Source organism: Leucoraja erinacea, chromosome 22 (assembly GCF_028641065.1).
Source record: "Leucoraja erinacea ecotype New England chromosome 22, Leri_hhj_1, whole genome shotgun sequence".
NCBI lineage: Eukaryota > Metazoa > Chordata > Chondrichthyes > Rajiformes > Rajidae > Leucoraja > Leucoraja erinaceus.
This window is the reverse complement of record NC_073398.1, coordinates 19,003,487-19,020,585: the sequence shown is the minus strand read 5'-3', so window position 1 is coordinate 19,020,585 and position 17,099 is coordinate 19,003,487. Positions and strand designations below refer to the sequence as shown.

At 37.6% G+C, this 17,099-nt stretch overlaps 1 protein-coding gene across 1 annotated transcript; it reads left to right on the top strand.

The window, feature by feature from the left end:
* Positions 1 to 4: 4 nt before the first annotated feature.
* alg12 (ALG12 alpha-1,6-mannosyltransferase) lies at positions 5 to 14,592 on the top strand. Its single transcript, XM_055653051.1, has 10 exons — positions 5 to 115; positions 808 to 1,164; positions 1,291 to 1,423; positions 2,696 to 2,869; positions 4,465 to 4,659; positions 4,764 to 4,867; positions 6,140 to 6,363; positions 9,252 to 9,421; positions 11,080 to 11,155; positions 13,688 to 14,592. The coding sequence occupies exons 2-10, from the start codon at positions 1,009 to 1,011 to the stop codon at positions 13,953 to 13,955; spliced, it is 1,500 nt and encodes a 499-aa protein (XP_055509026.1). The 5' UTR covers positions 5 to 115; positions 808 to 1,008; the 3' UTR covers positions 13,956 to 14,592.
* The last annotated feature ends 2,507 nt before the right edge of the window (positions 14,593 to 17,099 follow it).

Sequence of the window (17,099 nt, the reverse complement as noted above, 5' to 3'; positions counted from 1 at the left end):
TGTCAATCCATGCAGACGCCAACCGGGGCTCGACACGCCGAGAGCGGTCGCTCTTCCACGTGTTGCCGGCAGCCCGGCGAATTCCACTCGATGGATAGATGGATATCACAAATGTGTGAGTGTGTGTTGCATGCGGCCAGAAAATAAATCATAGACACAGCTCGGTGCATTCATGCGAAAACCTAAAAACTGCGCATAAATGCAGGCAAATGACAGCTATACATGAATACATCTCTGCATACAATCTAATCAGCGTAACGCGTAAATGCATTGACAAACAAAGCTAGATTAATGAAGGGAGATTGATAGGTAAACACAAATCCATTCGTTAATTCACACAATTTGAGCATTAATACAGAAACGAAATCTTCCATTAATGTACACTAAAAATTGTTCTTTAATATAAGCAAAAATGCATGCATCCATTCATATGTCTAAACGGGTCACCACAGGCAAATATTAATGCTGGGGACATAACTATATATTAACAATAAGCAAACAAATCTATACATAACTGATGTGGATAGAAGTAATTGCATAAATATACAATCTTTTACTGAACATGACATGCAATGGTGTGGAATTTATAAGTTTAAAATCTCGAGCTCAGTCTATGTTGCATTTCCTCGGCAGTGACATCCTGTGTAGTGTCCTTTGAACTGGATGTTGTTGGCCGTCATGGACAAAGATCCTCTACGATCTTTGGTCATGGAGGCAGCCTGAATTGGCTGCTGGCATGTGGTGTACGTTCCAATACTCACACTTTGTTTTATGTTGTACTCTGATTGAACTCATCTCTGCCACTAGAATTGTGGGATCGCAGGACCGCAAGTGGCTTTGCAATAAGCACGTTGAGTAAACGTTGTGAAAATGTGTTGAATATTGGAGGGATGCAGTCAGCGATTTCAAGGCTGCAACACGCCTTGGTTTCAAGTGTGGCTGTGCTGCATGAAGTCTGCAGCGGGCTTATTCGTCTCTTGAGTCTTGCCTCACAACTGGAGAGTAACCATGGCTGAGATGAGTCGATCAATGCAAAGAGAACTGCTGTTGCTGACACTCGTGGCTTGTGTCCACTTGTTGGTCTGTCCTTTTACTAAAGTGGAAGAAAGCTTCAACCTGCAAGCGACGCACGACATACTATACCACCGCTTGCACCTGGATAAGGTATTAAATTTCGTAAACTACAATTGTAGGCAACCTTTCTCGTTGCAGTACAATACTTCATGTTGTTCATTTTGATTTGGCTTTGGTGGTTGATATGTGACTTGCATTTTCCTCCTTGCATTGCAGTATGATCACCACGAGTTCCCCGGGGTTGTTCCAAGGACCTTCGTGGGACCGCTTATTATTTCATTGCTCTCTGCACCAGCAGCTTTTTTCCTCTCAGCTCTTGACGTGTCCAAGTTTTACTCGCAGCTTCTAGGTATGATTGGTTTATTTAATTTAAATTGTACCGCAGTTTCGAAACTGAGAAGAAGCCAAGGAGTAGAGGATTCGTGGCCTTTATTTGCATAAAGCATGATGAATATATATATATTTTTAAAAGGTGCCACAGGAAAAGTAATAGTCCTACATTACTGCAGCTGAGAAAATGTTTTGTTTTGCAACTGGTGTAAATTGAAATCTCTCTGCTATTATTGGAGGATGTCTCACTCCTGTATGATTGACACACCTGGGAATGGCGTTACGTTGATTTTATGGCCTCCATCCCAAATAAAAACCACTTACAATACATAACCCAGTTTATTATTAAACGTTCTGAATCATTGAAGTAATTACACTTCTTGTCCATAAATTCGTTCATCCCATTTTTAAATGAAATTGTCCTCTTATTGTGTATATTGACATTAACATGAACGATAATAGATCCTTGATGTTAAATAGGTCTATAGATCCTTGAAGTTAGATGGAATTGCTTTGAAAGAATATGGCATGCATATTCATGCAGAATTCATGGGGACTACGGGTAGGGGACAGGTGCGTTGGGGGAGCAGACCCCAATAGGGCTGCACTTGGTCTAGTAAAATATAAAAGGCGGGGCATTATTTTCGAATTTTGTAAAAAAAAGTTTGTTAGACTGCACTTGGAGCATTGTGTATGGTTCTGGTCATCGGTTTTGAAAGGATGTGATTTTGCTGGAGACGGTGCAGAGGAGATTCACAGAATGTTGCCTGGATTGAAGAACTTTAATTATGGGGAGAGATTGGGTGGGGTGGGCGTGTGCTTTCCCTGGAGGGAAGGAAGCTGCGAGGTGACCTAATGGAGGCATATAAAATCATGAGAGGGATAGATAGAATTGATAGTCTGACTCTTTTCTCCATGGTACGGGTATGAAAAAACAAGAGTGCTTTAGGGTGAGAAGTAGGGGTTTTAAAGAGGATTTGAGTGGAACATTCATAACAGTGACTGATATGTGGAACTCACTGGCAGAAGAGGTGTAGAATCAAACAAAACACAATGTTTAAGAAAAATTGAGACTGACACTCAAATAGGTAAAGCTTAGAAGGACAGGAACAATGCTGTAAAATTATTCATATAGCGGGGCAGAATGGTCAGCAAGGCCTGTTTATGTGCAATATGACTTATTTTCTATGACAAGTACTTTTATTTTAATTTTGTAATGTTTTAAAATCGGCAACAGAATAACATTGTTTAAAGTATATTTAATTATGATCACTTTCTTTTGTGTTTTAAGTCCGAGGATGCCTAGGTCTCTGTGTGATTTATGCATTCTGGAAGTTTCAGAAAGAAGTTCGGAAACAATTTGGCACAACGGTAGCTGTTTTTTATTGTTGGATTTCAGCAACTCAGTTTCATCTTCTCTTTTACTGCACGAGAACACTCCCAAATATATTTGCGTTGCCCATTGGTGAGTAGTACAATTTTGTAATTTATTCTTTGTTTATTTTGAGGGAGGTGGACTTTATTATTGCACCACTCATTTACAATTATATTATATATTCAGAGGTTAGTAAAATCCAGAAAATTTAACGATTTTCTGAAAGTCAGTGACTACAAGTCCATTTATCGGTTAGCCATAAGTGTTTTTATAATTTTGTTTATACGCAATAACCATTATGACAGAAATACCATTATTAATAGTAATTTCATTACTAAGGAAAGACAGGAAAATGGAACGTATGAAAAATTAGTGTATTTTAATCTTGTGGCTTGTCTTATTGGAACTTTAGCAGAAACAGTATTTCATGTGGCTCTGAAGTTTCAGAATAAATAAAGTACACTCTGTCATTAGACTATTTGTAAAATTAGCCATGTTATAGCCAGAAGTGAGTCGATTCACATACTAATCACAGCCACCTTTCCAAGCATCCTGTGAATGCTGCCATCACTCCCTAATTTAGATGGAGAGAAAGGTACATTTATCTGTTTCAAACATGATTCAACCTCACTCATCCACCCACCCGCCCCCAACAATAGAATAATTTCACATAGCTTTCAGCCAAAAGGCAAACATTACTTTATAAAATCAGTCAGCTGTGTATTTCAACCCACATGCTATCTTGTTCACATAATATGTAGTGAGTACCCTTCACCACTTCCCAAAGCTCACTGAATATTCAACTACTTTTTGGAGGTGCAGTACCTATTTGGAGGGTTTATTGTCATGCGTCACAGATAGGTCAATGAAATTCCTGCTTGCTGTAGCACAACAGAATATTGTAAGCAAAAGTACAGAACAGTTCAGTTCAATATACACGTAAATAAGCAGATAAAGAGCAATAGGCTGTTACAGTTCAGTCTGCTTGTTGGCGAGTTTAATAGCCTGATGGTTGTGGGGAAGAATTAAAAGAATTAGAGCCTATTTTTAGTGAAATGTGTAAGAAGGAACAGAAGCTACTTTAAACTGAGGTTAGACACAAAATCTGGAGTACCTCAGTGGGACAGCCAGCATCTCTGGAGAGAAGGAATGGGTGACGCTTCTGGTCTGAAGAAGGGTCTCGACCCGAAACTTGACCCATTCCTCCTCTCCAAAGATGCTACCTGTTCCGCTGAGTTACTCCAGCTTTTTGTGTCTACAATTTTTAGTGAGATTGGTTTGCGAATTAATAGTCACACAAAAAAAAACGGGAGACCTAATTTAACTAGGATATCATGTTTTCTATGTCTCGAAGATAGTGGTTATTAGTCCTGGACTAATATTTCAACTGAATGTTGGAAGCTCTGATGATGCAATGTTCAATACTACTCTGGTGTCACCCTGATTAATGCACACAGGTGCAATCACAGTGCATTAACTCACAACCTTTTGAGTTAGAGACAAGTTGAGCCAATTTGAGAATATATAGTGCATGAAATATTGAAACTGTGATGAACTAATTAAAATTTGAACTAATTATACACAAGGCATTTACTACTTCCAGTGGCAAAAATCTTGAAAGATTTAAATTAGCATTGTGAGGAGGTGGTTCATTTGTAAACTGCACATTTCATCTTTCCCTACAGTTCTCTTGGCATTTACAGCCTGGATGCAGCAGAAATTTGGCACATTTATCTGGCTGTCTGCTCTATCTATCATCATATTCCGATCTGAACTTTCCATATTTCTCGGTCTCATGCTGCTGTCATCAGTAGTCAGTCGTCGAATTTCAATTTCCAGAAGTCTTTGCCATGCAGTGTCAGCTGGATTGGTATGGTTGGGTAAGTAACATGTAGTTTCTTTGGAGAAAGGAACTTAAATTTAAACACACGTTCATTCAGCAAAATCAACACATTCAATAACATTCCTGTGAATTTCGTTTCAGCTCTAACCATATCTGTGGATTCTATATTTTGGGGACGACTCATTTGGCCTGAGGGAGAAGTACTTTGGTACAATATAGTTTTAAATAAGAGTTCGGAATGGGGACTATCCTTTGCACAGCCTTGGGTTACTTTAGGAAAACATAAAGCAGATTCAGAGAAAATGTGATTGATTCTGCAAGAATCTATTATTTGAAAAATATATTCCAATTACATATTGAACAAAATCTAATATATACTTTATTGTTGTGCAGTCATTGGTTATTGTTAATAATCAGCAATGGCTTAACTGTTCATCCATCAATGATTCATTATAAATTGACAGGAAGATTATCAGCAAAAAGCAACAACAACAGGCAAAAAGAATCCATGTGAATTGGAATTATTTTAAGAGTAAAATATTGGAAATTCTACTGAAAGGTAAACCACAAGAGCTAGGATGACACTAGATCAACCATTCAATTAGATTTAAGATGAATTAGATCTTGGATTGATTAGTTAGTTTTTTTATAATTACTCTTTGACAATCATTATATCTAAATTGCATTCAATTCATTAAGTTCTTCCCAAATTATTTTGAGGATGACCAGTAAATGTTGAACCATGTGGGAAAATTCATTGAGAGTAAATGTTCTAACGTACACATATGCCATGGGTTTCATGTTGGGAGCTTATTTCAGGATGTTTGGTGTAAGTAATCCATGATTTAACATACAGTAAAATTAGCAGGCAGAAAATCACAATCTGTAAATGCAGGATTCCTGAAGTATTTTTCTAGTAAGTGAGTGTGTAATGGTAGCTATTCTTTTGAAAACTTTGGTATTTCACCTGATTTGTGGAGGATAGATTCATTCAGTGGCCAATGGATTGTAGGCAAATTCAGATTCCTCTCCCCAGAAAACATTTACATTAGTGGCACAAGTAAAACCAGTTGATGCTATGAGTTTAAGACAGGCTTTTTACTGAGTGTGGTTTGAAATCCAGCCCGGTCACAAATGTAATTGATAAAATCTGGCTATGAGAATTGATAATTGGCATGAATGCACATGGCACCAAATAATTTGTCACTCACTTCATTCCAACTTTAAGGAGCCATAGCTACATCTAGTTTGAGTAAAGTTTCAAGCTGTCAATTGTGGAGTAACGGGGCTGAATCTAAGATGGTTAGAAATTGTGTTTTGAAGGATGTTTTAAAACTGACCCTTATTAATTTTAAAGATAGGACAGTTCTGTTTGTATCCTTAGCTAATTTGAGTAAATTTTCAAGGCATTACAGGGCAAAATTGCAGTTGCAGCTAGTTGCAAATTCCTTATATGTATATTTTTGTGAGTTTGGTGATTTGAATTTGCATGTTTCCTTAACTGAGAATCTATTCAGACATCACCCTTTTTATGGTACTTTTACTCGGCACTACCTCGGGCTCTTGGTTGTACCGTTGTTTTTCTGCCTCTTGGAGCACAGGACAGGAGGAGCTGGAGGATGCTCTTCCCCTCAATTGGTTTCATCTTTTTATATTCATTTCTACCTCACAAAGAATTGCGCTTTATAATCTACACATTTCCCATCTTGAACGTTGTTGCAGCAATGGGATGTTCATACCTGTAAGTATTCAAGGACAATGTCCTGCTAAAAAGTCAAGTTTTAATTGAATGTACTTACAAAGAAAATGTTATACAGGTTATTTTGGATCTTAATTGTATAAATAAATTAGTCTTGTGTCACACAATATATGCTTAATAAGAGTGTTCAACTATAGTATAATTATCCCACTGCGCAAACTAAAAAGGAATCTTTATTTGTTATTATTGAATCTTCAATAGTAATTACCCTCCAAATGTATTTTTAGAACCAGTGGAGCACAAATGTGAGCATTTAATACAATCTGGAAATAAATATGAGTAACAAAGAATTAAATGACGCAAGGACTAAATCTGGAATGATGAAATGGTGTATTTATACTCTTGACTGTATGGTCAATTGTATTTCATTGCAGTATTTGTTTCAAGTTATCAGAGTGCTCTTACATTTCAGTTTGCAAAAAAGGATAAAGTCTTTACAACTGCCATTTAAAAAAGATGTTTTCAAGGGTAACATCTATAGTGCCCTCCATAATGATTGGGACAAAGACCCATCATTTATTTACTTGCCTCTGTACTCCAAAATTTGAGATTTGTAATAGAAAAAAAAATCATGTAGTTAAAGTGCACATTGTCAGATTTTATTAAAGGCCATTTTTATACATTTTGGTTTTGCCATGTAGAAATCACAGCCATGTTTATACATAGTCCCCACATTCCAGGGCACTATAATGTTGGCACACATGGCTTCACAGGTCTTTGTAATTGCTCAAGTTTGTTTAATTGTCTCCTTAATGCAGGTATAAGAGAGCTCTCAGCACCTAGTCTTTCCTCCAGTCTTTCCATCACCTTTGGAAACTTTTATTGCTGTTTATCAACATGAGAACCAAAGTTGTGCCACTGTAAGTCAAATTAGCCATTGTGATACCGAGAAACAAGAATAAAACTTAAGAGACAACAGCCAAACCTTAGGCTTACCAAAACCAGCTGTTTGGAACATCATTAAGAAGAAAGAGAGCACTGGTGAGCTTACTAATCGCAAAGGAACTGGCAGGCCAAGGAAGACCTACACAGCTGATGACAGAAGAATTCTCTATAATAAAGAAAAATCCCCAAACACCTGTCTGACATCAGAAACACTCTTCAGGAGTCAGGTGAGGATTTGTCAATAATAATAATAATAATAAACTTTATTACAGACTCAAGGTCCAGACAAGGGGCAACATTACATTAAAAAAATGCAATGCATATCAAATATAATAAATATATATAACATTATGGTATATCACATAAAAACATCATAATTTATATTTAACAAAAACCCACAATACTTGTTAAAAATCCAGATTAAAAGATGATCAATGTCCTACAACGAGACAACGATACCAGTGTCTCCACAACTGATTCGTAGCGTGTAGTGCTAACCCTTATGTTTGTCAAGGCCACAATAAGCACATTTTTAGAGTCATTTATCCTGCAAATGAATTTATACATGTGGTTTCTTAGGATAGCTTCTAAAGTACTGACTCCTGCAGCCACAAACATATTACTGGCACTACACCATCTAGGTTGCCTTAGCAGTGTTCTCATGGCATCGTTATATGCCACCTTTAGTCTCTGCATACTTGTCTTTAAATAGTTCGACCACAGGTGCGCAGTGTAGAGGGGTGTGCAGTATGCTCTAAATAGCGACATCTTCACCACATCTGCACACACACCAAATTTACACAAGAGGATATTTGCCTGTACATACAGCATGCGTCGTTGCCTATAAATATCCTCATCATCTGTCATTTGTTCTGTTCTGTTAATAATATGCCCTAGATATTTTATCTTATTACAGACACTAAGATTGTTGTCAGACAATTTAAAAACAGGATATTTTAGGCATTTATCCTTTTTGGTTCTACAGACCATAACAGCACTCTTACTAGCATTATATTTAATGTCATGTTCCACACCATACACAGAACATATAGTAAGGAGCTACTGGAGACCAGCGCTAGATGGACTAAAGACCACAAGATCATCTGCATACATAATATGGTTCAATGACCACTGTCTGCAGAAGACTTCATGAACAGAAATACAGAGGCTACACTGCAAGATTCAAACTACTGGTTGGCTGCAAAAATAGGCTAATGAATTCTGAAGTCTATAGACACATCCCCTGTGCTCAAGTTCCAACAAATGCCTCAAAACTCATTGGCCGGCAGTTCATTCTACAGCAAGACAATGATCCCAAACATGCTGCCAAAGCAACAAAGGAGTTTTTCGAAGTTAAAAAAGGTAAATTCTTGAGTCGCCAAGTCAATCACCCAATCTGAACCCAATTGAGCATGGCTTTTATATGCTGAACAGAAAACTGAAGGGGACTAGCCCCCAAAACAAACATAAGCTAAAGATGGCTGCAATATAGGCCTGGCAGAGCATCACCAAAGAAGACACCCAACAACTGATGTCCATGAATCGCAGACTTCAAGCAGTCATTTCATACAAAGGACATGCAACAAAATATTAAACATGACTATTTTCATTGCTGTGTCTCAAACATGTTGGTGCCCTGAAATGGTGGGGGACTATGTATAAACACTGCTGTAATTTCTACACTGTGAAACCAAAATCTATACAAATTGACTTTATTAAAATCTGACAATGTGCACTTTAAATACATGTGATTTTGTTTTATTACAAATCTTAAATTTTTCAAGGTTTGGGTCAGTGTCTCTATGAATGTAGAACAAGGCAGGTAGAGGAGTTTAAGGTCCAAATGACCTAACCAAAGTGTGGGACTGGCTGCAGGACTGAATAGCCTCCTGTACCCTGTTCCTAAATGTGAGTCTCAGTGTAAACCAGCATTTGCAGTTCCTTCCTACACATTACTAATTACTATTGTTTATTTTGTTGCACAGAACGATCAAGTACCACAAATCCTTCTTTTATAAATTAGGATTCTTTGCAGTGATTGCACACCTGGTAATAAATATCTGCTACACAGGATTGTTACTATATGTATCTCACCACAACTATCCAGGTGGAGTCGCTATGCAAAAACTACATGAGGTTGTGCCTCCAACAGCAGGTCTGTGACACTTGATAGTTCCATTTCATAATAAAATCCAAGGACGATGACTTCAAATTTGAATCAGTTGCCCTTATGCAATTAGTGGTGCCTTTTCAAGGATGCCTGATGTTGATGGCATTTGTATAAGGTATTGGACTGATTACAGTTTAATTGGAATTATAAATTGAACAAAAGTAAATGCTGAATTCATTAGTAGTAACTGAATCAGATAATTTTTAGTTCAGGCTGCACTCAGGATATTACGGGCTGATACTAGTATTGGTATAATAAGTCGTCTTCTTGCGTATGGCGTGCACAGCCTAAAGTTGTAAGACAACTTGTTCTGTTTGATCTTCTGTTTGTGTACGCCAGGTTAATTGCATTTGTCGAAAAGGGTAGACCACGTGAAGGCTGCAATCTCCCACCCCAGTCTGATGAGTAAATTGCCAAGTAGCTGTCTTTAGGACCAAATATCTAGCAATGGTCCTGTTTATGAATTAAAATATATATTTTAAAAAACAATGTCCCTCTTTCATGACACCATCAACACTGGTTTACATTATTTTTCTGTAGGATGTTGTGATTTATAATACTGCTGTGTTCACTTAATCAAGAACCGTAAACCCGCAAGGATGTGGAATCTCTTTTAAAATTAATCTTATTTCACAGCACTTATCAATTCACACATTTATATTGGTTATATTAAAACAGGGCTCTAACAACATTGAGGGCATGATCATGTCTCTACTTCCTGAGCATTGATTTGTAGCAAATAAAATGCTAGAATTGTATCGTTCATGTTTGTCCTTCAAAATAGGGATGGCTGGAACTCGGTTAGTAGAATATTTTAGCATTAATGTACAAAAGAATTGATATCTATAGCACACATGCATTAGAAATACTGTTTTAAATTAATACTGGGAGAAAAAATACAGGAAGGGGAAAAACGAGTTTTTACTAAGCATTTTAGTAGTTGTGGGTTAATACAATGTTATTGAAATGTTCTGGTTTGTTTCACATTGGAGTCTAGTGAAAAACAAACATTAGCTTACACAAAAAAAAAGCTTTCATGTCCTTAAACTGATGCCAGTGTTAAAAGTTATCATGTATTGTGAGAGAATTATCAGAAAACAAACATTCAGCATTACCTTTTCATAAACAAATTATGTGTTTGCTTGTCACCAAGAATTAGATCATAGTAGTCAGTAAAACAAGTGTTGAATTACATTTCAGTTCTCTTTTAAGTTTTAAATAACAGAACAACCAAGTGACTTATCACTTCAATTATATCAAGCAGGAGACAGAATATATAATCAATTAAGATAAAATCAAAATGCAATAAATTACTGTTATTGTAAAGCTCATCAGCTATGATAGATGAAAAACACATCTGTGTGAAAAAGTTGCCCATCAGGTTCCTATTAAATATTTCCCCTCTCAGCTTAAACCTCATTGACCATCTCATTAACTTTTCCTTTTTTAAAAAAAAAAAACTTTTTTGTTCATTGTTTGATTTCTTAAAACTTTTTTCTTCCTCCTAAACATTCTGATTCCATCAAATGACTATTTATCAAAAGCAGAATGTTATGTAATGACTGCTGAAATTATTTTCAAGTAACCATTTTATAAAAGACACATTTCCCAAGCATTGTTTTAACTAATGTCTGTCCCTCTAGCTGTTTCAGTGCACATTGATGTGGCTTCTGCTCAGACTGGTGTTTCCCGATTTCTTGAACTCAATCAAAATTGGAGGTGCGTTATTTCCACGTGAATGCTTGGAACACTTTTAATATATGTATGCTTTCATTTAAAGATATAATTCGACTTATTATCCAACAAATGCCCAATGTTTCTGCCCACGTTAGAATGGGTTAAAAAAAAAAGCTCTCTGGGAGAGCTCTCCCATTTTTTAAGAAAGGCAGGAGAGAGAAAACAGGGAATTATAGACCAGTTAGCCTGACATCGGTGGTGGGGAAGATGCTGGAATCAATTATAAAAGATGAGATAGCCAAACATGTGGATAGCAGTAACAGGATTGGTCCAAGTCAGCATGGATTTACGAAGGGGAAATCATGCTTGACTAATCTTCAAGAATTTTTTGAAGATGCAACTGGGAAAATGGACAAGGGAGAGCCAGAGGATGTAGTGTACCTGGACTTTCAGAAAGCATTTTATAAGATCCCACATAGCAGATTACTGGGCAAAATTAGGGCACATGGTATTGGGGGTAGAGTTCTGACATGGATAGAGAAGTGGTTGGCAGACAGGAAACGAGAGTAGGGATTAACAGGTCCTTTTCAGAATGGCAGGCAGTGACTAGTGGGGTACCGCAAGGATCGGTGCTGGGACCACAGCTATTCACAATATACATCAATGATTTGGATGAAGGGGTTCAAAGTAACTTTAGCAAATTTGCATTTGACACAAAGCTGGGTGGCAGTGTGAACTGTGAGGAGGATGCTATGAGAATGCAGGGTGACTTGGACAGGTTGGGGAAGTGGGCAGATGCATGGCAGATGAAGTTTAATGTAGATAAATGTGAGGTTATCCACTTTGGTAGCAAAAACAGGAAGGCAGATTACTATCTAAATGGCGCCAAGTTATAAGGGGAAGTACAACAGGATCTGGGGGTCCTTGTACATCAGTCTATGAAAGTAAGCATGCAGGTACAGCAGGCAGTGAAGAAAGCGAATGGCATGTTGGCCTTTATAACAAGAGGAATCGAATATAGTAGCAAAGAGGTCCTTCTGCAGTTGTACAGTCCTAGTGAGACCACACCTGTAGTATCGTGTGCAGTTTTGGTCCCCTAATTTAAGGAAGGACATTCTTGCTATTGAGGGAGTGCAGCATAGGTTTACAAGGTTAATTCCCGGGATGGCGAGACTGTCATATGCTGAGAGAATGGAGCAGCTGGGCTTGTACACTCTGGAGTTTAGAAGGATGAGAGGATATCTCATTGAAACATACAAGATTGTTAAGGGCTTGGACATGCTAGATACAGGAAATATGTTCCCGATGTTGGAGTCCAGAACCAGGGGCCACTGTTTAAGAATAAGAGTAAGCCATTTAGAACCGAGACTAGGAAACACTTTTTCTCACAGAGAGTTGTGAGTCTGGGGAATTCTCTGCCTCAGAGAAGTGGAGGCAGGTTCTCTGGATGCTTTCAAGAGAGAGCTAGATAGGGCTCTTAAAAATAGCAGTCAGGGGATATGGGGAGAAGGCAGGAACAGGGTACTGATTGGGGATGATCAGCCATGATCACATTGAATGGCAGTGCTGGCTCAAAGGGCCAAATGGCCTACTCCTGCACCTATTGTCTATTGCTATTGGGGTTGTAGACTACTCGGGCGATATATAGTATTCTTCTAGTGTGCCTAGAATTGCTAAATCTTATTTTGTGATGCTACACATCAAATTTTACATTGTTCTTTTCAGTAGGAAATGATGTACAAATCCTATGTGACAGTGAATAAATCTCCTTAATTGAGTGTGAAGTCAAAGGAGAATACTTAAGAACATCGAAACAGAGGATGGCTGGAGGCTATTAGTACAGTACAGGAGTGTAGGGAAGAGAGAATGGATGATGTATTAAATCATTCACGTTGCTGGTAGATGTCCTCATTTGACACTGGTCTTTTTTAAGACCACATAATCAAAGATGAGAATTGCTGGGACAAAATGGTCCAGGTTCCCTTACAATGCTCTAACATTACACAGGGAATGTGCACTGTTAGGGTTTCTCACACCCGGAAATGTCTGGCCAAATTTCTGGAAATGGACAAATCACTAAAAGTTGATCATTAGCTTAATTCATTCTGGGGAAGTAAAAGCTGATTTTTCAGGAATGATCCTGTGAATTAAAACCCATACATATGCACTGGCACGTTTACAGTAGCTAAATGGCTTCTGCTTGTGATTTAAGATTCCTTGAGTCTATTTTCAGTTAAACAGCCTGTAATCAGGTGGTTGGAGACCAGCTGCCTGGTGGGTATTATTTTATATTTTTAAGTCTGTGGCTGCCCAGTACACATTGAAAAGTAGGATAGTTTAAAATTACAATCATGCACTGATTACTTTGGTGTAAGTTTAGGGATCTCAAATTTTTTTTTAAAAAGTCACGATTTTTACAAGGATTCTATTGTCTATAAACGGGACATAAATGGCTTTGCTGGCATTAACTGAAAAAATTCATGAGAAATGCTTGTGTTGTAGGGAATTTCAAAACTGATCAAATAAATCTATTAATATTCGTCTGTTATAATTCTCATTTTAATTTTTCAATAGATATGACAAGAGAGAAGACTTTAAACCAGGAGAAGATGGCATCTTTGAATATACACACAAACTGATGGAAATGGATCCAAATTATGTGTCACAGCACCAAAAAACTCATAGAATAATGTTTAATATTTCTGGCTTTAGTGGAATTGGATTTAATTTCTCTAAAATACCTCCACTTTACATTAAAATCGAAACAAAATTAGTGGCATTAGAAAAAATAGACACATTGACGAGAAAAAAGATAGAAAATATAACCAACTCTTCAGTTTGAACTCTACTTGTTCCACTTGGTGTTTCTACACTTCTACATTTCTGGAACAAAACACAAAATGCTGGAGGAACTCAGCAGATTGGGCAGCATCTGGGGTGGAAATGCACAGATGATCCTTCAAACATAAGTTAAAAGGAAAATAGGTGACTGGGATGGGAGGCGAGTATTGGAGGAGGGGAAGGGAGCATGGTCCATGGGGGCAGGAGTTAGCAACCTGATGATCCAGCAGTATTTGGCAAAGTGGTCGCCTAGTCTATGCTTGGTCTCGCCAATGAAAAGGAAGCCACATCAGGAGCCCCAAACGTAGGTTTGAAGAGGTGCATGTGAAACTGTCTCACCTGGAAGGGTGCTGGGGACACATGCAAACTTGAACAGCAGCTCCTGTTCCATTTGGGTAGATTATACCTAATGGCATGAGCATTGCATTCACAAATTGCAAGTAATATCCTCTCCATTCTCTTTCCCACACCCACCTTCACACATTTCCAATCCCATATTTCCCCTTTTATCTCCCCCCATCCACTTCCACCTCATATCTCTTCCTCTAGCTTTAGATTTAACACCTTCTCTCATCTAACACCAATGTTTCCTTGTCACTTCTAACCTTTGTAATTTACTCAATTTGTCTGCCAACTACCCCACCCCACCTATCACCTGCCAGTCTTTGCCCCCCCCCCCCCCCCTTTTCCAGCTTTCTTTCCCCCCCCCCCCCCCCACTCCATTAATCTAAAGAAAAATCCCAACCCGAAACATAGCATCTGTGGAGGGAATGGAAATGCTCTCTCGTCCACTGAGATGCTCCAGCACCTCATATTTTGCTCAAATTTCCAGCATTTTCAGTTCCCTATGCTTCCAAATTCTTCCCGATTTCAAACTTGGATCATGTGAAATTGTGATAAGAAGTTTATATGGGTGAGTGCCATAAATTTCCAACCATCTAAGCGAATGAAAGAAAACTGCATGATTTAAGGAAATGGAATTGCAATTATTGTTCATCTTTAAAAAGTGCAGAATTACTGCACAGCAGTACTTACAACAATTATGCATTCCTGTTGATTTGATTGTAATGCCAATAAGATGGTTTTTGTAGCTATTTAATCATGTTTTATGATTTAATGGACTGAAAACAAGCTGCGAATCAAACTTAGTACCAGTGAATGAAATTGAAACCATTAAATCATGTCCGTTGTCCTTTGTTATATGAACTCTTAATGGAACACAAATTATATTGATTCTGGTATACTAATTACGCTAGTCCTATTTTAGGCTTAAACTAGACTGAATGTAGCATGGCCATGAGGTGCAAAAGCATGCATTTTTATTTGAGGTATATTACAACCCTTCGTCATTTTAACAGATGATGGTTTAGAAAGAGTTCATAAGTTATAGGAGCAGAATTAGGCCATCTGGCCCATCATTCATGGCTGATCTATTTTCCTCTTAATCATATTCTCCTGCCTTCTCCCCATAATCCTTGAACCTTAACAGCCTGATTATTTTCATGTAACCTGCTTCTGGTTACATGTAAAAAATCTGTTACTGTGCATACATTAATAAGCAACTGTTTCAACAATATTTAATGTTTCACAAGAGTGTTATCAAACAAAATTTGGCAGATGAACAAAAGCTTTTCCAAAAGGAAGAAAGCAGAGGCTAAGGGAATATATTTCAGAGTTAAGGATTTTGGCAGCTGAAAGCATGACTGCAACTGGAGTGATTACATTTGGCGATCCGTCCAATAGTATGGGAATAGAATATGTTCATTGTACTAAGTGCAACCTTTTGTGCAATCACCTGGGTATAAATGTTATGAGCATTTGGGTATAAAAAGAGAATTCTAATTTTATCACATATTAAGTTGCAAGGGATACGTCTTTCCAAAAAACCAAATCTCTTAGATCTTAAATTGACCTCAAATGGAATACATTTTAAACTATTTTTTTCCAGAAGGACTTGCTACAATGTCTGTGGATTTTTCCAGTATAACTGCATATTAACATTGATACATTTATTGGACAGTTGTAAATTGTATCTTTCCTCCTAGACATTTAAAGATCCATAACTTATTAAAGTTTGGAAATGAGACAATATTCTAAAAAGCTTGACATTATCTAGGGTAAAGGAGACCAGTTAATTGGCGTCTGAATATTCATGCCACCACTGGTGGAAAGGTTTACCATGTAAAAGAGACATTGCTTCAAAAAACAGCTTCAGTACCTCCCAAACCTGCAAACTCTACCAACCAGGACAGGTCCAGGAGTCACGTGATAACAACACTCCCTCCAGCATGCATATGCCTGACTTGCAAATATATATGTGTGTATGTTACTTCCCTGTCACTGCTGCCAAGGAATTGTAATATTGTCGTACATTCACGACACAGTGAGCCACATCAATATCATCTATGAATAACACCACCTTTAAGAGGTAGCAAACAATCCTGTGAATGAATAAAAATCTTCCCATTAAAAGGCTCCTAATGTTAGATCCTTTGTACAGTGTGTTAACCTTGCTCTTAGAACACAAATGTAGCAATTTCAAAGCATAAGCAATTAGAACTAGGGCTGCTTTCTGGTTAACTTTGAAGACTTGCCCTGACTAAAATTATTAATTTTCTAAACTTTAAATTGTGATGTTCAAATTAAAACAAATTATTTCTTAGCAAATTTACCTTTATTTCACAAATGTAAACATACTTTGTCATTAGGTAAGATCTCAAAATCATAAGATTGCACATCAAGTGTGCTTCGGCATTTCAACATGCTTTTTCGCTTCAATATCTTCGAAATGTCTTGTGGGTTTGAATACGACTTCCATTGGCTTCGGCTTCTTGACATTCTTTCTGGAGAAAATGTAATTGAGCACTTCTGATTTACTTTGCTTCGCGAGCTTGATCATTATCTTCTTCACCATTGCCATTAAACAATGAATCACCTTTTTTTAAAAACAGCTGTTTCTCACAATGTTAGATCAGTTGTTGGGAATGCAAGTCAGGAGTTCCAGGCAGTCATAATCCATTGGATCATCCAAGTACCTGAGGACTCCTGAGGAGATATCTTGGGATAAATGAAAGCATTGTAACCATCTGATCAATCTAACATAGAACCAGCACACAACAGTCATCTATATACACACTAACTCAAA

What these genes read in the sequence shown, in the direction of transcription:
- alg12 (XM_055653051.1), top strand. Translation starts at nt 1,009, where the DNA reads ATGGCTGAGATGAGTCGATCAATGCAAAGAGAACTGCTGTTGCTGACA. An exon ending in GCAATGGGATGTTCATACCT is followed by an intron (nt 6,364 to 9,251) that starts GTAAGTATTCAA and finishes TTTGTTGCACAG; the next exon opens with AACGATCAAGTACCACAAAT. An exon ending in GGTTGTGCCTCCAACAGCAG is followed by an intron (nt 9,422 to 11,079) that starts GTCTGTGACACT and finishes CTGTCCCTCTAG; the next exon opens with CTGTTTCAGTGCACATTGAT.